The sequence below is a fragment of the Pogona vitticeps genome, chromosome 6, assembly GCF_051106095.1.
Source record: "Pogona vitticeps strain Pit_001003342236 chromosome 6, PviZW2.1, whole genome shotgun sequence".
Lineage (NCBI taxonomy): Eukaryota > Metazoa > Chordata > Lepidosauria > Squamata > Agamidae > Pogona > Pogona vitticeps.
This window is the reverse complement of record NC_135788.1, coordinates 95,614,982-95,640,685: the sequence shown is the minus strand read 5'-3', so window position 1 is coordinate 95,640,685 and position 25,704 is coordinate 95,614,982. Positions and strand designations below refer to the sequence as shown.

The 25,704-nt window shown below is 42.0% G+C and overlaps 1 protein-coding gene across 3 annotated transcripts in view; it reads left to right on the top strand.

Annotated features, from left to right (window-relative positions):
• The window catches only part of ARHGAP23 (Rho GTPase activating protein 23), a 204,832-nt gene that overhangs the window by 12,882 nt on the left and 166,246 nt on the right, over nt 1–25,704 (top strand). Inside the window, exon 1 of one of the 3 annotated variants that reach the window (XM_020785528.3) lies at nt 17,636–17,872. The exons of 1 other annotated variant lie outside the window; for it this stretch is intronic. In XM_020785528.3, coding sequence (XP_020641187.3) covers nt 17,819–17,872 — 54 coding nt within the window. In that variant the 5' untranslated portion in view covers nt 17,636–17,818. Of the gene's footprint in view, nt 1–17,635; nt 17,873–25,704 lie in introns of those variants that run through there. One more of the 3 variants, XM_020785529.3, reaches the window with a different exon arrangement.

The following is a 25,704-nucleotide window of genomic DNA, read 5'->3' as shown; positions in this document are numbered from 1 at the left end:
ATAGGAAAAAAAAAACCACAATTGGCAGTTCCACGGGGTTCTTAATGCAGTCCCTTAACATTGGATTCTGTACTCTAGCAAAATCAGCTTGGTGTTTTATAACCTCAATTCTTTGTTTGACTAATTTCCTTGCCACATTTATTTGGTATGACAACAGCACTTATGGAGATAGACCAGTTTTCACCAAATGGCTCTGGACAGCCTTTACTCAGTTGATTGGAAACTATCATAGAAAATCAAGGGCAGAAGGCCTTGGGAGTTGTTATTTCCCTTTAGCCATGTATATAGAGACAGGATACAAACCCAGGCCTTGCTTAGGAGACCTGTCTCCAATTATATCCTTGCATTTGGAACACATCTGGGAACCTGAAGGATGGTTCTTAAAAAATTTAGATTGTACCGTTTCTTGTAGTGCAAAATGTGAACCAGGTGGTCCCCAAAATGAACCACATACAGTAGCAGTTGTACAAGTGTCTTAGCTTTATGGACTTTAAGAGCTGCAGGAACAAATAATCTGCCCTGAGAGCGGTGAAACTTTGCTATACTAATTGCAGTCCTTTCTCCTTGATCAGCCGCATACTTACTATGTTGAACCCTTGAGCCTGTGGTTTGTAGAATTACCCCAAAGTACAGTATTTGAAGTTATTAACTTGCTCAATACGGTGACCAAACCCTTGTTTTTGGTTTGCGCCCAAAGGCAACTATCTTGGTTTTCTGATAGTTTATTGTTAGAAACTCAGTTTCACAGTATAAGGAGAGTTTCTGCAAAGCCCTCCTTAGGCCGACAGGAGTTCTAGAGAGGATCACTGTATCACCTGCATACAGTAATGTTGATATAAGAGGGTGCAGGTTGAGGTTATTGAGCCAGCTAGGTAAGTTATTTATATAATAAATAAATAAAGCTGGGGCTAGTAAACAGCCTTGCCTGACTCCTCTTTATATATGTTTGGATGGGTTCTGTAAGATGTCCTTGTCTACTGCATCTAACTCTGAAGTATGTTTCCTCGTACAAGGCCCTTATAAGACACAGAAGTCTTCTATCTATAGAGGACTTTATCAGTTTATCCTAGAGTCGCAGTCTAGATATGGAGTCAAATGCCAATTTAAAAACAATGAATGCTGGATAAAGGGAGGTTGTACCCTTAGAGGAATATTTCTCAATAAGATATTGAATAACTAGATATTGATCTATTATAGATCTCCCTGGCTTTAAATGGGTCCTCCCTGTTGCCCTTATAAAATGGGACTACAATGGCTGTTTTCCAGGATTTGGAAATCAATTAAAAACGTGGATGTTTTTAATTGATTTCCAAATAAATAAAATCAATAAAAATCAATTAAAAACGTGGATGTTTAGGCAGGCCTTCCCCCCAGTTAATTCCTGACTCTCTCCCCTCCTCTCTCTATTTGGTTTATTTTGTATGCTTCCATCTCGCTGAATTATTTAATTGTGTAATATTTTTTTCTTATATTTGCTATGTTTTTTATGTTGTAAGCCGCCTAGAGTGGTCGCAATGACCAGATAGGTAGGGTATAAATAAATGAACGAACGAACGAACGAACGAACGAACGAACAAATGAATAAAAATTGGATATATAGCCTGTAGTATCAATGTGCGTAAAAAGTGAGGCCAGAAAAGTGGCCCACTGCTCCTTATTTTCTTTTAAGAATTTTGGTGAAATGCCATCTGGGCCAGGGGCTTTGGCATTTTGTAGTTGGTCTATAATATTGTTCTCATATAGCTACAAACTTTATTCCACAACATCACGCCATTAATGAGTCTTGGTGCCTAGAGTAAAGTTGACCCTTTGGGCAAAGAAGGTATGTGGCTTCTGTGGTCCTTGTTGACAGCATCTTGTGTGTGCCTCGAGTGAACAGTTTATTTTTTACATGAGCTTGTCAGGTCTTTGGGTTTGTTTGGGGGCTTGACCCCTGTTCTCTTTAGTTAATTCTCACCGTTATAAACCTAGGCCAGCTAACAAGGGGATTCTGGGGTTGCAGTCTCAATAAGTAATATGTCCCCAATGCCTCGTGTTTCAGTCACGTTTCAATTTCTTTCCTATGCTTCATCTTTCAATCTCTCTTTGGTCTGCTGTCATTGACTGAACTGAGTTTTCGCATGGGCCACTCTTCTATCTGTCTCAGAGATGGGAAAAATTTCCTTTCTGTATTATTGATCCCAGAATCTCTAGCCAGCATGGCCTTGTGAGCTGGGGGATTCTGGGACTTGTAGTCCCAAAAGAGTAATTTCCCCCTATCCTTGTTTGTTGCTACTATATTGACTAGCTCTAACTGTTTCAAAAATATGCACAGTGAAGTTGGTATACAGGTACTTTTGTACTCATATCAATGCAACTCTCTCTGTGTGTGTGTGTGTGTGTGTGTGTGTGTGTGTGTGTGTGTGTGTGTGTGTGTGTGTGTGTGTGTAGTAGTCATTTTCCAGTGCTGATGCAACACCATGATACTCAAGGATCACGAGCAAAAAGCGAAGTGTGTTGCTTATATACTGCCCATTGTGCTTAAACTACTATCTGCATGGTTTAGAATTTAATTATGCAAGCTACACATTGCCTCCCCTACCCCAAAGCTGGGTACACAATTTACTGACCTTGGAAGGATGGAAAGCTGAGTGAACCTACCTGGGTTTGAATCTGGGTTGTGAGCAAAGTTTTGGCCCCAGTGCAGCAGTTTAACCACTGCACCAAGAGGTTCTTCGTTGTCTTTATATGTTAATGTCATTGGGATCAAGCCCCCATTATCTTTTGTTGTTGTTGTTGTTGCTGCTGTGTTTTGAAGCAGGCTATAAATACATGTTGAATAGGAAGCCTTAAGCAGCAGTAATTTTTAGCTAGGTTAGGAAAGCCCTCCAAATATGGGTCAACAGAGGGTATCCATAAGCCTTAATCCCTTCTTGCCGTCTGTCTCCTGTAAGAGAGACCACTGCTTCTTCCCTCCCCGGGCTCCTGTCTGCAGAGCCTGCTTTCCCTTGTTTATCCAAGATTGCCACTGATCTGAGCCCTAAACCTCAGTAACCCTTTCAGAGCCATTCCAATCTAGGGCAAGTTAAACTGGGGGCTAATAGGGCTGTTCTCAGGAGGTCTGACAGCAGCGTGCAAGGTTCATCTCTGTAGTGTTTCATGTGCATCGGTGCTTAATAGCAGTTCATTTCTGTCTGGTTCCCTTATGTTCTTTATGTGCTGCAGCTTCTCTGCATTTGTTGCTCACGTGCTTCAAAAGCGTGTTTTCTGCTCAAAGTAGAGACCATTGACCACTCTTGGTTTGGGTTTATAAACATGTCAGCACTTGGTAATTTACTTTCCTTTCTTTAAATTACAGTTCCGACGGGCCGTGATGGTGGTGGGGATTCTGGGAACTGACTTTTCCTGGTTCTGAAAAAGATGGAACTCATATGTAAATAGATACTTGGTCTGTGTGAATCTTAGGTTTCTGGGTTAGAGGAAGCTGTGTGAGTGCAGGAGTTCTGGAATCTATTTTGTTCTTTTAAAATGATACCATGTATTTTTATTTTCTAATTGATAAGGGCAACACTGATGAAAGTGATGGGTAGGCTCTGGCCTACCTGGCTAGATAGCTCAGTGAGGAAGGGACACCTGTGCTTGGACAGCTTCCTTTCTGGACAGGTAGCTAGAGTGGAGCTAGGCCCATAGAAGACTTTACTAGGCATTTTTTAACAAGTGAGTCAAATTTATAGATGTGGGTCTTTCAGGTGGAACTCCCAGAATGGAGAATTATGGGATCTGAATTCCAAGAATTCCATGTCTAATTATTAGTATGTGCTGGAAACATGGATTCTTTGATTTAACATGGAATCCCCAGCAATTATTTGATCCCTGTTTTGTTGTACATCATTTTCTTTGATTGTGTGTGACCATACAAATTTGAGAGCATGGAATGTTATTTTAAAAACTTAGCGTGCTGGTATTCTTTTTCTATTTTTTTTCTAGTTAATTGCTGATTATTTTATGAGTAATATATTTTAAATGTGTTTTTGTTAAGTTTTACATTACCTTAAAACAGGGGTCTCAAACATGTGGCCCAGGGGCCATTTGCGGCCCGCCAGATGATAGTTTGTGGCCCCGCCTTGCCTGCCCCCCCGAAGCGCCAACTGCGTCCTCTCCTATCAAAAGTCAAAAGCCTCACCTCGCTTGCTAGCTGTCACCTCTTGGGTGGGTGAGTGGGTGGGTGCCGGGAGCAAGCTCCACTCTCAGGCACCTGTGGGGGGCCCATCCCATTCTGTTTAATTACACGGGTACTGATGGGAACATTTCTTCTTTGGCAAGGTGATTCTGTGAGGGTTTTTGAAAAAATATATATGTTGTGCCCCCCCCCCGGCTAGTCGGTCGCTGGCGCTCCCTCCCTTCTCCCGTTCTTTGTCCTGCTGCTGCTGGTGGTGGTAGTGAAGGGGGTCGTGGCCGGCAACAAGGGCTCACGCGCCCCTCCTCCTCTTCCTCCTCGGAACGGCTTCCTCGGGCTCTTGCTCTGTTTGGCGGAAAATCTGATGCAGCCCAGCCTCACCCAGACTCTGCCTCCAGCGGCCCTCCGGTAAATTGAGTTTGAGACCCCTGCCTTAAAATAAGCTTTACAAATCAGACCCCTTCAAACATTCCCTTGAAACAACATTTTGGAAGTAATAAATAAACGCTACTTATTAAGCTAAAATAGTAGCAATGCTAAAAGCCACTTATTTCTGTCTGTCTGTCTGTCTGTCTGTCTGTCTGTCTGTCAGAGGTGTCTGTGAACTTGGCACATGCCCAGAGGCTTCTCAGTTATCCACAAGTATCCATGTTAATACTGACAATTGCTGTTCTGCAAAAATACACATCTAGTAGGATTTTTATGGTTGCAATGGTTTTAGTTGTTAACATATTACTTTCAGGCTCCAACAAATGTCATGTACCTGAACTCAGAACTTGGGGAAGAGTTCCGTATTGGGGGCAATAGGTTATTCATTACATCCTCCCACCCATGCCTAGGGCTCAACATGAATGTGACCTGGCCCCGATTCTAACAAACTGAAAGTATCTTCAAAAAGTTTGTAAGAACTTTTACATCCTCTGCCTGTCCTATGTTTTATTCATGGAAGAAGAACATTCATCCTACTAATGCAGCACCCATTTCGCCTAATCCCAGAATGGAAGACACTGTGCGGTAGTGAATGTGCATTTCCACACACGTAAACCACAGACTGGCAATCTGTGTAACTTTTTACAAAGCACATCAAAGTATAATAAAAATATATTTGTATATGTTTGTGTTTGTGTGCATAAATGTGTGTATATGTCGATATGTGTGTGTGTGCATATATGGTAATTTGTTCTGTCTGTTAGTTTTTTGTTGACTTTTATTACTTTCTTGTGGGAGGCTTAGAATAGATAAATAGACTGGCCTAAATGCATTTTAAAATGTGTTTAGAAAGTAACCCAGAAGAAACTAGAAAGTGTTGCTCATTGTATCATTTTAATGGAATTCCTCTTATTAAGTTATTTCTGAAAAGTAATTTTATTAAACCCTTGTTGCATAATAAAGGAGCAACTTGTTATAAGCTTGGAAGTTGTTTTTCCAAGCTCTGGTGCAAACACAGCACTACCTTTGCTTCCTGAAAATGTTGTAACAGCCAAAATATAGACATTTAACAAGATAAAGGAGAATAACAGGATCCAGAGAGAAAGCGAGAGGAGGGTAAAAAGACATCACGTACATGTAATAGCTGACTGACTTTAGCCACTGTTTAAATTTCCAGAGTGTGTACCTCTAATTTAGGCTTTGCATCGCAAAGTACCTGTGGTATGCTGATCTGAAAAAGTCTTTGTATGTGTCTCTTACTCCAGAGATGTGCACTTGTTCAGCATGCCTCATTATCTATTTTCAGCCTCTGTTTTCCTTTCTGAGTGTGCACTGATCTGGTAACTAATGCAGCTTATGTAATTTTTTCAAAATGGAATGTGTACCTGTATTTTAATCCATAGATATTTTCAGAGCGGATAACAATCATAATGGCTTTACAAAAAAATAATAATAATCAACATGCAAACAAGAATTACATCTTTTCTTATTTATTGTAAATGAAAATATTTATAGATGGTGTTCCACTTTAGCCACAATCCCAGGGCAAACATAATAAAATCAATGCGAGTAAAATAGCAGCATAGAATACCAACAGTAAAACCTGAGGGGACTGGTAAAAACTAGCAACCCCAGTCAAGAAGTCTGATTAAGAACCACTTCAGATGACAGCCTGGAAAACATGAATAACCCACATTCTCCTCAGAAGCTCAGGTATAAGGCAGGACACCTCAGACCTAAGGCATTAATTCATTTCTGGAAAGATTTTTCGAACCACTTAAAAGGAACACTGTCCGCATGAGCTGTTGGACAAAAAAACTAATATTCTGCTATATAAAAACAGATCACATACTATATCCCTTCTTAAACAACAGAAAGAACATGTAATTAAAACAGAGCTGTTACCTAAAAGCAGGTCATAATGAAAATGTTGAAAGGGCTCTCTTAAAAGTCTATCATTATAGGACCGTATATATTTTGTGAAGATGAATTCCACAAATCCATATCACTGGTCCAGGCCAGTTGATCTGTCAGTTTTCTTCTTGTCAAATTGCTGAAAGGTTGAAAAAGGTTGATAGTGTGGTAAATTGGGGGAGAAAGAAGAGGAGAGTGTCTCTATCAGTTCAGATGACTCAGATTCTGACCACACTCAGAACATGCCTCCCAAAACCCGTTCAACGGGAGTGTAGTCCTCAGGAAGGGAAAAGTAGCGCCCTTGTGATGTATGGTATTTGATTGGCTGAATCACAAATGCTGATGGTGAATTCAATGTATTACCCAGCTCAGGTAAGCTGACCATATAAATCAGGAGTACAGGTATGTCCAAGGGTAAGCTCACTGTGACGCTAGAGAATGGCATCTTGTGAATCCTGGAGCCACTGACTATTTTTAGAGCTGTTGACTGTTTTTCAAATGGGGAAAGTGAATAGCGATGAGTGTGACAATCCATTATGTGAGATAGCCATGGCTTTTAAAAAAAAAAATGAACACTATCTAACACACAATACTTAACTCATTGTCTTCAACAGATTTTTTTTTTTTTAGGTGCATCTGCTTTAAGCATGTTTACTTCAAATTGAGTCAGAATGTCATCCAAGTGATGTTACTTAAAGACACATAATATAATTGAAATAAAACCAAATAAAAAAACCTTTAAAAATTCCGCGTTCCATTATTGCTCATTTGGTTAGACCATTTATAGCTTGCTCTTCAGCCAGAAAGTATCCCATAATGACATACAGACTGCTAAAAACAAGACAGTCTCTGCCTTCAGGCATATGATCTTAAAGGACATAGCACAGGAGTAAGAAGCAATGGAAAGGGCAAAGGAAAATAAGAAAGCTTATGCATCAATCTTTATCGTTAAATATTTCTTAGGAGGGTCTGCTGTGACGGAAGCAGGCAACTCAACCAACTCTCATTGGGCTTCTGAGAAATTAGCTGGTTACTCCACTTCTCTTGAAAGGTGATGACACAAGAGGAGGTTGGCCATATAGGATAGGGGTGAAAGCCCCAGCCTTCTGGGGCATCATTGCTAGAATCTGCTAGCTTTTTGTTGCCCACTTCTCACCCTGCAGACTAGGGCTTAAAAGGGCCCAAAGGGCCACCTCACCCCCCCTAAGGCAGATGTGCTCCAGCTGCTCTTGGTTGCAGAGGAGACAGAACTGATGGCCACTGTGAAGAGGAAAAGGGGCTGTACCTGTATAAAAGCAGCAACAAGTGGAGGTAATGTTGGGGTTGATTTTTATGGTTGCCATTCATCAATTTGTATACCTATCCTTGTTCCTAGTTTCTCTGTGAAATTTGTTACCCAGGATGTTTTGGTGTTCAGTGGCTTTCAGAAAGATTAGATAGACAGAATTTACATTCATCTATGACTATTAGTAAAATACAGAACATTCATATTCAGGATATGTATATCTTCACTAAAGAATTTGGGCATATTGTACTATAGATTACAACATTAACATGTTATTGAGGGATTTATTGTGCAAGTGGAAACAATACAAAGTCCTAAATCACACAGAGAGAACTGTTTACATTATGATTTTACTTGTTATTCCTAAAATGTAGCTTTCCAGGATGAATCTGGATTCATTTGCCACTGTAGCCAATTTCTGTATTTATTATTCCTAAAACATAGCTTTTCAGGATCAATTGAGATTTTGGCCACTGTAGCCAGTTTCTGTATTTAAAGCGGATGTAACCTTCTAAGTAGCATGCTAGGAACTCCTCAAGTAACAAATAACATCAATGAATTACAAACTGAGAAAAAAATGCTTAACAAATAATTTACAAAGCTCTGCTCTATTAAGTTTTTAAGCAGGCTTAACTGGGTTTTAAATTGTTGTTCGCCTTTAAAAACAGAGTATATGTTCTTACCATAAACTTACCATAGGAATTACCATGTTATTGTTTTTAACAGTTTGTCTTTTTTAACAATATATAAATTTTGAACAGTATTTAGTGTCCTTTTGGACTGTTCTGCTGCATATGCTATTTTGAGGCACGAGGTTATACAGTATAGCAAATTTCCCCCTACTGAACACAGCTCCTGGGAGTGATCTCAGCATTCCAAAAATTAAGGCTCAAGGAAGGAGTAGAGTTATGGAAGCAAATGAAAGTAAACCAACCTTAGACTCTATATGTGGCTCAGGCTTATGTCCTCTGAATACAGTCAAATGCCTTATTACACAGTTAGAATTTCATCATCTGTTTTGTATGAAAAAAACTATATTCTATATGCTCCTCCCTGGGGAGGTATGGCAGACAAGCAACAGGGGAAAGTGACTCTTCAGTGGTGGTGTCCTGGCTAGACAAGATCTCCAAATACTTCCTCTGGAGCATTTTCAGCACTGTTCAAATACATATTCTTCCTCCGTTTACCTTCTATTATGTATTATATGTAATTTTAATGGGATCTTTGATTGCCCTCAGTTGCCCTGAGAACCCTGCTAAAGAATGAGCGATAAGTAAACTAAAATCAATATTCTGAATCCATGCGTGTGGAAGATCTTGCTGGACAGAAGGTTAAATTTAATTGTTAGTTACTATTGCTGTTTTCTAGCTGTTGGTCTCCACTCCTCTTTTCCTATGAAAAATGTGCTGATATTTAACAGCATTTCACAATATGGAGCAAAATGTGAAGGAGGGATTAATTGTTCCAAAAAGATTTGGTAAGCATCAACATAAGAATATGTATTTATTAATATTTCAAGGTTAGGTGCTCATTCCTCAAGGGTGTTTTTGCACACTGCCTGTGATGATTATTTGGACGTCAATTTTCAGTAAAACTCTTGCATCCTTTTAGACTGTGGGAAAAGACAGAATGTTTATACCCTGAGATCTGCTGTCTCATGATACAGTTTTATGATGAGTCAACTGTGGAGATGGGCAGCATTTTCAGAAAAACAGTCCCTCAACTATTTGCGTACAGGAAGATTTTCTGCAGTTATGTAACTGCAACTCTTCCCCCCCCCCCTTTGCACATAAATTCTTTATTGTGCTTTCATCACAGCCTAAACACAGATTTCAAAAGCTAAGCAAGTTTGGGCCGAATTAGTACATGGTTTGGAGAGTGCCAGGGAATGTCAGGATTGGGAGGTAGGGTTGAAAGGTACTGTATCCTGGTTCAACCCTTGGAGAGCTAACCACATATCAAAGTTTACAATATGGATTCATTATCAGGCAGCTCTCTTTCTTTGTCTCTTTCTTTTTCTGTGTATCTAAATACAGAAGGCACAAAACAGCCACCTGAAGTACCGGTAACAACCATTTGATACTTCACGAAGAAGGAAGAAGGTGTGGTCTCTCAAAAAATTCCCTACAATATTTGTACCTTCTTACACAGAGGGATGTGGTGGCACTGCGGGTTAAACTGCAGTTGTCTCTGTGCTGCAAGGTCAGAAGACCAGCAGTCATAAGATCAAATCCACACGACGGAGTGAGCTCCCGTCGCTTGTCCCAGCTCCTGCCAACCTAGCAGTTCGAAAGCATGCAAATGCGAGTAGATAAATAGGCACCACCACAGTGGGAAGGTAAGAGCATTCCATGTCTAGTCACGCTGGCCACGTGACCACGGAAACTGTCTTCAGACAAACACTGGCTCTATGGCTTGGAAACGGGGATGAGCACCGCGCCCTAGAGTTGGACACGAGTGGACTAAATATCAAGGGAACCTTTACCATTACGTTACACAGAGGTGATCGACTTGTGGCCTACCAGTTGGGGTTTGCCAACTCCCATCAGCCTTGCATAACATAAAGGATGATGGAAATTATAGTGAAAAATTCATGAAGGATCATGAGGTGCCCAGTCTTAATTTACCGTGATGAAGAGTATCCTGAGAACACAACGACCCTGTTCTAAGTGACGTGACTTAGGTAATAGGCTGCTGTTACCACCAAGGACAAAGTATTATGTGAGTTCCTGAACTGCTCCTGTTTGGAGGCCTTACATGGACTGGTATTTTTTCAGATTGTTTTGGGGCATGAGTAAAGGGTATGCCTTACTCTCTGTGTTTTTTAACTTTGAAATCGCTATTGCAGTATTACTACTTCTTTCAAATTGTAACTCGTATTTTACCCTTTTTTAACACCTTCAAGCTGTAGTCTAAAAAAAAAAAACAAGAGTTTTTCTGGTTTCCTTCCTCTCAACTGGACCAGTTGCCCCAACCGAACAAGGGATTAAAAAGAATCTCAAGCATATGCTTCTCGCCAGAACCACTAGATGGCAGAGACAATCTCTTAATTTTTATAAATATTATTCCTCCCCCCACTTCTACAAATGGTTGTTACAATCAAGAACTACAAAGTTACACACAGTTTACAACTGTAAATTATTTGAAGTAGAGTTCCCAGAATCCTTTAACGAGCATGGCCATTCTGGCTAGGGGATTCTGGAAGCTGTAGTGAAAGTAAAAGTATTTTATTTACTTATTGATTTTTTATACCGGACGAATAGTGATGAACACTAAGGGAACAAACAAACAATTGTGCCCAACCTTGAGCCATTGACAAGCAGCATAGTAATAATAATAAAAAGCAACTCTTCCAAGTTTTAGGAAGTCTCTTGAATGTTTTTCTTCTAAAGAAAAGAATCATGGAGTTTGGGTTCTTTATTATGTTTTCTTCCAGATGATACCACCTCCACCCCATTTCACCTTCTTTCAAAAAACAACAACAGCTTTTAACCACAGTTGATAAATATTAATTTTTAGGACTATAGGTTCCGGAATACTCATAAGGATTACTGGGATTCAGCCCTCAGATTAACTGCCCTTGTGCCACATAATCTCAGAGATACGCTGGCAGAAGGATCTGCCACCAGAACTGCCCTGCCATCAAAATCAGCCAGCAGAAAAATCGACATAGGGATGGGGAAGGAATGAGGTGGAGGAGCAACTGACATGCCCAGGAACAGAGATGTTCACCAACACAGAAACCCGATTAAATCATTAAAATTTCTGCTTTTCTTAACAAGATTAGAGGGAAGAATCTCGTTTTGTTCATTTGATGACAGAAGAGTCTGAAGAGAAGCAGTCCTGCTCATTAGTAGAGCTTGCACGTCAGCAACAACCCAGATTTTCCAGGGCTAAAGCGAAGCGGAAAAGATGGAAGCAAGGGAGGTCATCGTTATGACATATGTTCACGTGTGTGTGTTAAAGTTTTTCTCTTTGTGTGACAGGATATGAGTTATGATATTGTGTTCTTTCTTAGAGAAGGACAGGGAAATGACTTGTGGGGGTCTTTAGTGAAAATCCACTGGATTACAATAAAGTCTCCCTGCCCTGTCTAGGATGTGAACTCCTGCATTGTCTCATTGACTACTGTGAAGGCCAGTTTGTAGGACTGCTTGGCAGCTGGGAAAGAGCTTTTCCTAGCCAGCTGTGCAAAACAGGGTGGATAAGGAAGGCGTCGGGTGTTGTAGGGGATTTATTTTTAATAGGCCCTCCGAATTTTCCTATCCTGGGAGCTTGCAGAATGTGAAAACATAATAAAAACACAATGTGATAAAACTAATATAAAACATGCACATTCCCCAAAGAGATCAAAAACCACTTCTATATAAAAAAATGTTATGTTTGAAGCTACACTTGCAGAAAACAAAGAAATTCAGACCACAGTTCAAGCCTCTCCATCCTCATTCAGAACATGAAAATATTGATGCAGCCTACTTGTATCTTCCACCCTAAGGAAACACAAGAGTGGGGAGCCATTCTTTGATTCCTAAGAGAGAGAATTCTGCTTACATAGGACTAAGTCTGTTAAACATAACAAGACTTTCTTTGCCCAAATACACATCACTTAGACCTTGTTATTCAACTGTGGATAGGACTATGTGGCAAATCTGCCGTTTGTAGACACTGACACTATCAAAGCCTGTCTTTCATTTCAGCTCTTCCACACCACTTATGCTGTGCTATGTAGGGGGTGGATTGGCTACCAGAATTATGCTGTAGTGTTTACTTGGAGTGGAAGTTAAAGAGCAAAAAGGTTGTGTCAGTGTGCTTGTGTTCCCAGTCACACGGTGATAGGTATGGATTGATCTGTCATCTGAATTTCCTTGCTTTGGGGATCTCCTTTTAAATTTTGCTTTTTAAAAGAAATTTCTGTTTTTCTTTGCTCCCCCACCCTCTTGCAGGAATCTCCCTGCTCTCTGAAACACAGGAACACATAGACATAGACATAGCCACTTGGGGTCCTCTTAAGGAGAAAGGTGGGATAAATATATTTTAAATAATTTAATAAAATAAATCTCTGCTTAGAAAAGAAAGTCTGTCTTTACAGCTCAAGAGACCATATGTTTCCATAACACAAACAATCTAACTTGGATGGATGAATTGCCTTAAATTAAGAAATAATTGTAGGCATTACCTGTTGCATTCTGAGTTCTGGGACTGAGTATGCAACTGATAATGCCTACAAAGTTATGCAGTTTGTGTAGCTGCATAAGAGGGGTTTGGCCAGTGTAAGATAAGAACATTTTAAGGCCACATAAATTATCAAAGAATATAGTCAACCACAAGTCAGTCTGTTTTGGACTCACTGTACAAAGCAGACCGAGTTCTCCCAATCAGTTCTGGCCAGATCTTTGAGGAAATCATAGCCAGTGATGAAGGAATTGCCATTTGTTTGTCTCTTAACGATATAGGTCTTGTAAACTACAAGGTGTTACTCCTAAATCTGCCCCCCTGGGTGGTGGGGTGCTGCCCAGAGTCTCCCCCACCAAACACATTTCAGCATCAGAGGTGATCCACCAAAAGCTAGATTTTCGCCCTAGAACTGTCACTATAGTCTACTTGAGTAAGAACCAAATTCAGGCTTTTGGAATGCAGCAGAATTGAGAGGTAAGGCTGTAGTATTAGTGGGCAATGGCTGTAATAAAAATATTGCCCAAAGTAAGAACAGAATCTGCATCATTGGTGGATAAGATAACATGGAAACCTCTCATGTACTATAACTATGTAGGGGATAATAATGTATATAAAAAAACAGCTTTATACTTGTTTAATCATGACTGAGGGCTTAATTTTAACATGTTGGCTAGGAGATTCTAGGAGTTGTGGTCTAAAATGTATAGCTTCTCAGCACCAAAGCAGTGTTACCCATAAAGGTTAAGGAGGCTCTTGTTTCTGACTTGCAATGCAAATGTAGTGTCTACATTGGATCAAGTTTTAATATAAACACTGTGAGAGCCTCACTTGAAAACACTTTGCATCGTTCCAGCTGTTGACTGGCTAGACACTTGAGAGGTGCCCAGTCACCAATGGCAAATTCACTATGTGATTCAATGGAAATGGCTATTCTTTCACTTTTGATGCCCTCCCCATTTAAAATACATGGGGCTTGTGTGGTTTGTGGTGGCTCAGTTAATCGCATTTGTGTTCCTTGTTTTTCTTGGCAAGTCTGGCAACTGAAGATAACTCCTCTCAGGACTTGTTTATGAGAGTAGGTGCAAAAATACACCTAGGAATGTGAGATGTGAATCAGGAGATTCCTAGTTCAAATGCAGTTGTTGCTCTACTGCCAATTTTGCTTGACTGCCTTCCTTAAGTGTGTCAATATCCTTTCTGCCTTGGCTCACTGTGCTTTGTTCCCTCCCCAAACATCAACACAGAAATTAGTCCTGGCCTACTGTGTAGTTTTGTTAAGCAGACTGCAGAGATGCATTATGTGATTTTCAGAGGGGTAGGTGTATTAAGATTGTCAAGTGTGAGGATGTGTCACTGGAGATGAAGGTCATCCACTCTTGTATTTGCATTCTCATATGAGTGTCAAGGCTGGACAGCACAGAAAGCTGACAGGAAAAAAAAATCGATCGTTTGAAATATGCTGTGGGGAGAGTTTGGCAGATATCCTGAATTGCTAGGAAGTTGAACAAGTAGGTGATAGAGCAAATCAAGCTTGAACCATCTCTGGATACAAAATGTTGAAACTGAGGCTGTACTACTTTGGGCACATCAAGATTCTCTGGAAAAGACAATAATGCTGGGAAAATATGAGGGCAGCGGGAAAGGAAGAAGACAAATACAAGATGGATTGATTCCCTAAAAGAAGCCACAGGCTTGAGTCTGCAAGAGCCGAGCAGGGCAGCTGGAGACAGGACATTCTGGAGATTGCTCATTCATAGGATTGCCATAAGTAGGGCTGATTTGACAACAACAGGTGTATTCATCTGTTTTAGCAGGAAAAGGAAAAGGGGGAAAGCTCTTGTGGCACGTTTATTTTAGCATGAATGTCCAAGGGTCAAAACCCGCTTCCTTGGATGCTGTGCATGATGTGCTTTGAATGCTTGAAATATGTCACAGAAATGCTAACTCAGTATGCCGTAATAAAATGTTGGACTGGGTGTGTGTGTCTGGGTTCAAGTCACTGCACAGCCATGAAGCTTATGGAGAGATGTGGGCTAGGGCCAGTCTTCCTTTCTCAATTTGACCTCTCTCAGAGCATTATTGTGAAGAGAAGTATGGAAGAGAGCTGTTTATGCTGCTATGAACTTGTTGGAGAAAATGTGAGATATAAATAGACCAACTGCATACAATAAATATTATTATGCATTATCTGCATGCCTTGTTTGAAGATAGATGTTTCCGTTTGTTTACAAAGGTTACCCATAGATCCAGGCATAATTTCATTCCCGCGTTCCTTACGTTTGTTGCTACATGCCATTTCTTTGACTGCCCCTTCCATCATTTCCTGGGGATGTGCCAGCTCATGCTGAAACCCAACACCCTATCACGTGACCTAATCCTTGTAATGAACCTCATTCAGCCTGTGCGAGCTCTTGTTGGCTCATCCCGCTGCTCGTACCAGGCTGCAATCTGCCCACTTCTGGATTCTCTCTGATGCCAGGCTTCAAAGGGCCCGTTCTTTCTGTGCCTGGTTGTGACAGCTCACTGTCCTCCTTCCTTTCCCTCTGTGTCTATTTTGCTTTTCTAGCAGCAGTCCTGCCTCTCTCTCTCTCTCTCTCTCTCTCTCTCTCTCTCTCACACACACACACACACACACAATCTCTCTCTCTCTCTCTCTGCATGTCTTCTGCTTGATGAGTTATTTCTCATAGAAGGTGCTTCTAGACTAGGTTTGCATCATGCAAGCATCTTGACTCATCCACAGTATTTGACAGGTGGTCTAGATGTCATCAGGTTAAACGTCTAACCTTCCTGTGGTTCCCCCTCACTACTTCTGTCTGGTTTTATACCATTAATAGGCAAAGACCACTTTTAAACTGCACTTTTCTTTTGTCCCTGGAATTTTCCATTCAATTTCTTTGGTCCTGGAATGTTCTATTCACTGGAGTTTGCAAGGGGTCTGGACAACAGCGTCCTCGGCTTGCTGATCTCCCCGGTTTCCCTCTTTGTTTCTTCCATCCTTTTTCTCACCTGAGAAAGTTTGGTTGGGGAAAAAGGTAAAGGTAAAGGTTCCCCTTGACAATTTTTGTCCAGTCGTGTTCGACTCTAGGGGGCGGCGCTCATCCCGCTCTTCAAGCCATAGAGCCAGCGTTTTGTCTGAAGACAATCTTTCCGTGGTCACATGGCCAGTGTGATTTAGATACGGAACGCTGTTTACCTTCCCACCGAGGTGGTCCCTATTTATCTACTCGCATTTGCATGCTTTCGAACCGCTAGGTTGGCGGGAGCTGGGACAAGCGACGGGTGCTCATTCCGTTGCGTGGATTCGATCTTACGACTGCCGGATCTTCTGACCCTGCAGCACAGGCTTCTGCGGTTTAGCCCACAGCGCCACCACGTCCCACTGGTTGGGGAAAACGATGCCCAAATTGTTGCTCAAATCAATAAGAGACCTCAGGTTAAAAGCATTCAAAGCTGGCAGGAGTGAGATGGGGGGGGGGGTAATAATCCTGCCCAATGTGTTTTGCTTGACAGTTCCTAGGAGCCGTAGCCAGACCTTGGATAAGTTGTTTTTTTGTCCATGCTCACTGGGGGATTCTACCTTAGGGTGCACCCCATGTGTAATTTAATCATCACTTTGAGAAGGCCTTCGTACATGCAGAACAGGAATAGGTTATGGCCAGTATGTACCAGAGTTACACCTGGAGTTTTCTCGAACCTGTAATCCAGAAAAGTAACGTTTCCCATTTCTGTGTTTAATTTCCATGTTCTTCTTGAGAGAAAAGCTTTTGGCAGAGGCTCAAAGCCTTCGAGAAGCGATGTGGCTCACCGTCTTATGCAGCTGGGTGGTCTCAGATTTCAGAGGCAGATGTTGCTCCCCTCCTCCTCCTTTTAAAAGTGATCGAAATGGGTGGAAATTGTACACGTGTCCCATTTTAAAGAGAAAGCAAAGAGACTAAAGAACAACAGTATACTGTATATCCGACTGTCTTGGGCTGGGGAACTGCTTTCTCTCCCTGTCTATAAATACTTCCATCAGGTTCAGCCGCATCTCTTACCTTCTCCTCTTACTTTTATGCCACATTTTGGTTTGCCCTGTCGTATTCCTCTCGTCCAGGGATCGGGAACACGAGGGTGCCCGTAGGTTGGACGATAACGCCGATCACCCCCCCCCCCCCGATCACTGACCGCGTTGGCGGCGGGTGATGGAAATTGAAGTCCGAAGGACAGCCGGCGGGGATCCTCGGCTCCTTGCTTCTACTATAGTCTCGGGGCGGGGGCACCAAGAGCCCTTGCCAAGGGACCACCTCCGTTTCCCCGAGCCGATTTTGGGGTGGGGCCAGCCTCTCCTGCTAGTCCGTTCCTCTAGTTTATCTGTCCCTGTCTTTGTGATTTATCCCTTTTGATCCTTGTTTCCCTTTGTTAAAGGTCAGCAGTGCATTAAAAAAAACCCTTGCACCGCCCTTCTTGTCTCCATCTCGGCCCCAAATTCCTGCATGGCTGGAGGGTCTCTCTTTTCCTTCCTCCCTCCTTTCCTCCCTTCCCACTCACCCACCCCATCCACCCCCCACTCCACTCCCCGTGGGGCCTTCCCCACTGCTGCGGCCGCCCCGCCCCTCGTCCCTGTCAGCCGCCTCTTGATCGGCTGAGGGGGCGGCCCGGCCTTCCCTTTTCCTTTCTCCTTCCCGCCCTCCTGCCGTGGAAGAGGCGGAGCCGCTCGGGCAGCCTGGCCCAGCCGGAGTGAGCGCTCTGGAGCCTCAGCGCTGCCTCTGCCGCTGCCGCCGCCGCCGCTGCCCTCGCCGCCTTCACGGCCGCCCTCCCCCGTTCCGCCGGCTTTCCTTTCCCGCTTGTCCGCCCCGTCGGGGACAGCGCTGCGCCCGATGAATGGAGTCGCCTTTTGCCTCGTTGGGATCCCGCCACCAAGGAGCCCCGAGGTGAGGCGGCACGGGGACGGAAGAAGGGTCTGTGTGTGTGTGTGTGTGTGTGTGTGTGTGTGTGTCTGTCTGTCTGTCTGTCTGTCTGTCTGTCTGTCTGTCTCACACACACACACACACACACACACACACACACACACACACACACACACACACACACACACACACACAGACACACGGAGCCCCGAGGTGAGGCGGGACGGGGACGGAAGAAGGGTCTCTGTCTGTCTCTCTCTCTCTCTCTCTCTCTCTCTCTCTCTCTCTCTCTCACACACACACACACACACACACACACACACACACACACACACACACACACACACACACACACACACACACACACACACACAGAGAGAGAGAGAGAGAGAGAGAGAGAGAGAGAGAGAGAGAGCCCCGAGGTGAGGGGACGGAAGAAGGGTCTCTCTCTCTGTGTATGTCACACACGCACACGCGCGCACACACGCACACAGGGTGGGGTGGGAGGTCGTATTCTTGAATAAACTTGGCTGGGAGTGGAAGGTGGCCGTACTGGCTTGTATTGGAGGGGCTACAGAGTCTTGTGGGGGGAGGAGGAGCGGAGCGGAGCGACGGATTGTGGAGGGTCCTCGGGGGAAAGCCGAAGGGTTTTAATTCACAGCCAAGCCTGTGAGGCTCCCCGGGAGGGAGGTTTAACTCCCGCAAACAGCAGCGGGTCTTCCTGGCTCAACTGGGGCAGGTACCTATTGGGAGTGAATGGGGGCATCCCGATGAGGTGAGCGTTGGTTGGGCAAAGGAGGTTCTTACTAGTCATGGACTGGAGTAGAGAAGGAGCCGGCTGGACCCCTGGAGTTGAGAAGGGAAGATCAAACTGGGTTGATTATAGGGTGGCAGTGAGGAAGGTAGTGATGGAGGACATTGTACTAGTGAACTGAGATGACAGAAAAATGAACTGGGAGTCTGTTCTAAATAGGGATAAAAAAGGAATGGGGGAAGAGGGTGACCATACAGTGGTGGAGTGCCCATGGAAGCAGCATCTTATAAATCTGCTGCTGTAAGGCAGGCTGTACGCATCTTGAATGCAAATCACCTTGAAGGTGGGGCATGGTGTATTTCAATATTAGTTTGTGTTATTGTTCACCTTTATTAAATTGTAAAGAATTAACATTTTAATTGTATTTTAAGATTTTTTTTTCTTTTCACTTCTGTGGCTCTAAGAGGTATGTGAAAACTGAAAGGGTAGATTGTAAGTTTTACTATGAAGGAATAAGTCGGGGAGAGGATGTAGAGGTTTTCTAGGGAGTGTAACTGGAACCCTTAATTGTGATCGTATGTGGAAAACTTTTTTAAAAAAAATCTTCTTTTGTCTTTGATTAATGAAATAAAATGTAAATAGCCATTATTTAATAGATGTGAATTACTTTTGAATTTGTATCCATTAAAATGCCATATTTGCTCACTCAAGGTGATCCAGCGGTGGTAGCAAGAATATTTTGGAAGACAAGGATTCTGCTCTTTTACACATGTCTTTGAACATGGAATCCGGCTGTAGTTATTAAATCTGGAGTAAAACAGTGTTTACATTTGTGATGTAAATATGGTGAGGATGGAGAAGAGGAGGTGGTGCAGAATTGTGTTTAGTGTGTTTTTTGGTACCTGCCTTTGCACTTTTGATGATAATAGTAGGTGGGTGACTTTTGGAACCTTTATCTCCTGGACACAGAATTTGGGGGTTGGTATGCAGCAGTCATTCAAAACATAATTTCTCCTGACATCACATAAAACCTGCTGATCCTGATGGAGAAAGATAGTTCAGAGGTGAGATTGAGCAAGCCTAGGATCAAAGAGTGGTGGATACTATGCTAGTTGAGGGCTAGTATATGCAGTCTGGAGGAAGAGGTGTCTGGATTATGATTTGTAGCTGGGCCTGTACCACTTCAGGCAGAACATTTGCATTTTTAATGCACACACAGCTTCTCTGAAAGTAGAAAGCCAGATCAGCAGGGTGAGAGGATTTAGCTGAGTTTATGCACTATGATGACAGCCTTCTACTTGCATAATTCTTTTTAAAATGCTGTGGAATATTAAAAATATGTGACCTCCTACTTGCTCTCTGAAGTGATAGAATTCATGAGGGTTCACATGTTCATCTTTGTACATGTACAGAAAACTTGAGACAAGATGGTTTGTGTGCACCTTCTAGAAGCAACTGCATGTTCTAAACTGGAAAACATGCTCTACTGGCAAACTTAATTTGGAAAGCGGTTGGTTATGCTTATGTTTTGGCAATGGAAATATTCTTCTGAACCTGCCTAGGAAAAAGCTCTTCTAGATTATTGCTGCACTGAACATGGCTTTGAAAAAAAGTTCTAGGATTAAGACTTGGTGAGGATGTGGGAGACATGGATTCAAATCTCTGCTTTACCGCCCACCTGATACACTAGTTGTTACTATATCAGCCTCCCTTACTGTTAAAAGTGTGTTGACATTGTGTTAAGCTCTGTGAAACATGGATTGTATCAATAGATCTGTTTGTTCAGAACAATTTTGCACTGTTTTTTATTCTCACAAGGAAGCACGAATAGTTATGCGAGGCACTGGACCCTCATCTCATCTTTGAATAATAGGCATGCCTGTCTTAATGATTTTTCTCCTCTTTTGAATGAAGCTGATTCTTAGAATGCTTAGTTATGTGGAAAATGACAAATTTTAGACTTCTGTGCTGAAACAGAAGTAGTTTATAAGTTGTCTTGGGTGTTGTTTAATAGAAATACAGCCTAGAATTTTAATACATGAATAAAATGCGGCATTGTGAAGCCTGAATGAGCTGCTCGTGTAGTCCTCCAGATGTTGTTGGCCTGCAGTTCCATGGAGCCTAGCCAGCATAGCCTGTGGTGAGGGGAGTTGTAGACCAAGAACATCTGGTGGGTTATATATTCCACATTCCTGATGTATTCTATCCTAAGGACAGGGAAGAAATCTAAGAATCTGAGTATTGCCTTGCCCTTTTGGGTCCGCTTAACAAGTATGTTTCTTTCCATCCTTCTCTCAGTAATCAGTATAGATATATAATAATAGTGTGCCGTCAAGTCAATTCTGACTTAACGGTGAACCTTACTAAGGCTTTCTTGCTCCAGAATACACATAGGTGGTTTACCATTCCGTTCTTCTGCACGGACTGTACAACTTGCCCAAGGCTACACAGGCTGGCTCTTCTCCCTGGAGGCACAGTGAGGAATTGAACTCCCAACCTCTGGCTCCACAGCCAGATACCTAATCCATTGAGCTATCCAGACAGAATAGATACAGACTTGACCGGTTTAGATGACCACCTCATGGTCTAGCCCAGTGGTCCCCAACTTTGGGCCACCAGATGTTCTTGGACTTCAACTCCCAGAAATCCTGACCAACAGAGGTGGTGGTGAAGGCTTCTGAGAGTTGTAGTCCAAGAGCATCTGGAGGCCCAAGGTTGGGGACCACTGATCTAGCCTATAGGAAAAGTGCCATAGAGGGACTGGCTGTGCAGAGATGGGTTTCAAGGGGAGAAAGAGTTAAGTTCCTCCATAGCTTTTTTGATTTTAAATTGTTCCTCCCCCCCCCACACCCCGCATTGTAGAAAATGGGAGCAGTCCCAACATACATTCTTTTGCTGCACCTTATTTGGCTTTTAACTTTTAAAGTGTCCAAAGCAGCTTAGCAAGACTACTCAAAAGTATTTTAAAACTGAGAAAGATTTGTGTGTGTGTGTGTGTGTGTGTGTGTGTGTGTGTGTGTAAGAGTTCAGTGTAGCTAGAAAGGTTGTTACCTCTTTTCAGCCCAATTATGGATATTGAGATAAGTGGTTCTATCTTGACCTGGCTATGCTGGGAGGTATATATACAAGTATATATATTTTTTACCTTTTCTAGTATAAGCTCATCCTTGTTACTGGAGGAGTCTCCACTGAATGCTTATGTTAAAAAAAAAACACAAGCCATTCCTCTCTTTGCTTTTAAAACCACCCATTCTGTTCATTCTACAAGTAGTCCTCTCATTTGTGGGCAGAGAAATGAGGAGGGTATAGTCGCCCCCTCCTTTCTCTACTGACTGACTACAGCTTTAGTGTTACTTAAATCAGAGACATGGAACTTTTGGTCTTGGATTCTCAACTCCCAGAAGCCCCAGCTAGCATGGCCGTTGGTAAGGAACTATGGGAAATATAGTCCCTGACATCTGGAGGACTGAAAGTTTGCCATTGCCATCCATAAACGATTATGCTGTGTCCTTGATGAGGAATATAGTTTAAGGCATAATTTGGATTTTGTTCCAACTCTAGCACTCTAGCAAAAGTTCTTTAATCATATAGACTAGTAATAATGTGCTTCTGTTCCAATGCAAATTGCCTTTCTTTGTGACCTTTGAAGAATGAAACCTACTTCCCCCATATCTCGGATCAGAAGGCCAGGGAGCTCCTGTTCAGAATGCAGGGCTTCAGGGCATGCCTGTTTTTCTTTGAACAATTAATTGTCAGATTTAGTTATCTGTACTTGAAGCATTTTTACCCAGAATCTGAGTTCTCCATCCTTGGTTTCCAAACTTGAAAACCACCCACGCCTTTTTCTTTTCCTTGTCTTTGAAACTCCTTGTCAACGTGGTCTCCCCCACAGGCTCCAGGCTTCCCTGCTTATCAACTTCCCAACACACAGAAGTTCCTGCCTGCCTGTCCCAAGCTATCCGGTTCGGCTGGAGTGTTTTGACCGGATGGGCTGTCTTTTTAAAAAATGTGGTGGGCCCTTTGCTTTTTAGTGCATTTCAATCATTTTAATTTTGATGCATTTTAATTCCTGCAACATCAGTTCTTCCTCTTTTGTAAGCAAAGCACTCTACATTTTAAGCTTATTCAGAGCAAAATTCCTTCTTCAACCAAGCTTCCTTGGCTGGGCCAATGCAAGAAGAACTGGACATGACTTTAATAGTGGAATCCTGTATGTGTGTACTCAGATGGGAGCCCTTTTGAGCTCAGTAGGATTTACTCCTAGACAAAGACTGTATCCTAAATTTAAGTAGCCTGCTTGGGCATCCCTATGAGCTACCCTATGTTTTCTTTCTAAAAGGTGAGATGCTGGGACTCAAATCCTCCTGTACTCAAGAACAGGAAAACTGGTGATCTTAAATTGTTAAAGCCCTAAATGCGTTAGAATATCTATAGAACTGCATCCACTGAGACTGTGATCTGATGCTTTTCTCTGAGTATCGCTTTTTATATTATTTGTATTATTTATATGCCACCTTTCTCCCCAAAAGGTGGCTCATAACAGATAAAACAACAGATTTAAAAACACTCTATAAATGCCATATTTAAAAAAAACAATTGGACATATATCAAGACTTTAAAAAATCAAGTTTAAAAACAATTTCATTAAATGTCACTAAAATGTGAGAGGTGACTAGGGAGAGAGTCTTCAGTGATGGCTCTTTGCCTTTGAATTACCCACACTTTGAGAGATACCACTTTTTTAATAGCCACTGAGGAGTTAAGCAAAAAGCAATAGCTTTCCTAAGTTTTTCTTCTTTTCATTGTACTCCTAACAGAGGTTGAATGTCACCTGTTATTCTGATTTTGGAGGCAGGTGCTCTAAAAAGCAACCTTGTGTTGCATCCAAGCCATTTTCAAATGATTTTCAAGGGCATTTTTATATTTTAAACAATCTCTTGTCTTGAGTTTTTAACTATTGCGTATGTGTTTAATGTGAGCTGGGTTTGATTTTTATCATTGTTTTTAATCATGGTTTCACAAGAATCAAAGAGCAGTTAACAGCAGTGCTAAAACTACCATACAGTAATGAAAGACTGTAAATAAGCATATAATAAAACCGGTGAAGAATAAATGTCAATAAACAGAGCAGCAGTGAAAGTTGATTTTAATGTCAGATAACCCACAGGCAATTGCATTGAGTAAAGAAGAGATGGAGGAAGGCTGCCTTTTGAAAAAGATTCTCATTTCAACCTTCTCCTGTGCCCAGGAGGACTAAAGGCGTTTCTTCCAACCATCTGTACTCTTGGTTTACTGCTTTCTCCCCTGGAGGACTGAAACTACAACTAGATCTTCAAGCAGTAATTTAACATATTATGACCAACCAGGTCTAAACCTTACAACAATACAGACACATCCAGTGGTGGTTCAAACAAGAAGTCTTGGTAAATTGTTGAATGTGAACACTCTCAGAAAGAGAAGTGTGTGTACTGTATGTTGGGAAGGAGGATCTACACTTGGTGTTTTGAATAAATGGCAGAAAGTAGCGCTGTGCATATGATTTAGTTCTTCATATTGAAAATGGAGTAGGCTGTGATGATTTTTATCTGAACATTCAGAAGGAAAGTGTGCATGTAGAGCATCCCTTTCTCCTTGCCGACTTGCTATGCCCAGTTCTTGTAAAACTTCTGGGCAGAGGCATTTTGCACAAATTGCAGAAACCTTGAGGAGAAAAGGTGCCTGTCTCATTCTTGCACTGGAGAAAGGGAATCTTGTGCAGCTCCAAAATTCCTTGCTCAGTTCTCTAAGTGTCTTGAGGTAGCCTAAATCAACAAAACCAACAAGTTTAGAAAACATTCTTCATATTCTGATTTTAAATGTTGCCAAAGTGTAGCCTTCATCTTCTGGTAATGCTAATGAAATGTATCCACGATGTCATAAAAGGACAATTTCCTGTGTGCACGTCGCTGACATTGGTCTAAAAACCAATGTATAAGTTGGGAGCCAAAGCAAAGGGGAGAAAGAGTGGAAAGGAAGAGAGTTAACAAAGGGAAGGAAAAAATGGGCAGAAACATCTTATAATAGTTATCAGATGGATTTAGATTAAAAAAAAAACTTCTGAGGAGTAAAAAATGTGGATACTTTCCCCAAGCCTCGTTACGTGCAAGAGGTGGTTCTTAAATGATTGATGGCAGCAACTATAAATGTGAAATATTTTCCCCATGTGTGATGTTTAAGGACACATGGGGATTCTCAACACTGTGTGTAGAAAGAACTCAGCTTTGATATTCTTGAAATAGCATTTCAAATACCAAAAGCAAACAGCCCTCAGGCCTAAAGCAGATGCTGCGGTGCCTTGTTAATTTTACCATCAGCCCCTTCTCCTTGTGTATGAGTTCTTATTCATCTCCATTGTGTCACCTGCTATGTTTTTTCAGGGGAGTTTTTGCATTTGCCCATGTGCTCACATACATATATCCAGATATTTGATGTCATCCTCAGACTTGTTAAATGTATGAAACGCCTTAAATTACAAGAGTACACTGAGAAATGTTTGGCAGACTTTGTGAATTTCATGCTTATCTGTGTAGGAAGCTTAGTCTTTAGGAGTGGATACAGTGGTGTCTAAGAGGAGATGCCTCTAAATCCTCGTGGTTCCTTGATAGAACCTTAGACCATTAGGTTGTATATGTGTGGTTCTTCACCTTTTTTTTTTTTTAAAAAAAGAGCTATGCATGGTTTAAAAGGACATTTTGTTCTTGCAGAAGAGGGCAGCCTGCCAAGCGGATTCACGCCAAGGGGAAAGTGGAAGCCATTTGATTTTGTTCTTTTGCCATGGGAATTCTGCAATGGGTTTAGCATCCTTGTAAAAATTGTCAGGAGATGTTAGAAGATGGAGCAAACATCACAGGAGTTAACATTCCTGCTGTTGAAGCTGCCGTAGACCATGTAGTGGTCTCCCTAACTGCTGCAACACAGAGACTCACACTATTGTGCTTAGCAGATTTAGAATTATTATAGGATTTGTGAATAGATTTACTATGGCTAGTACTGTAGTTCACCTGTTCATATGGGTCCTCATTAATCACTTGTGGCTTAGAAGTGTATGTATGTGGGAGAACCA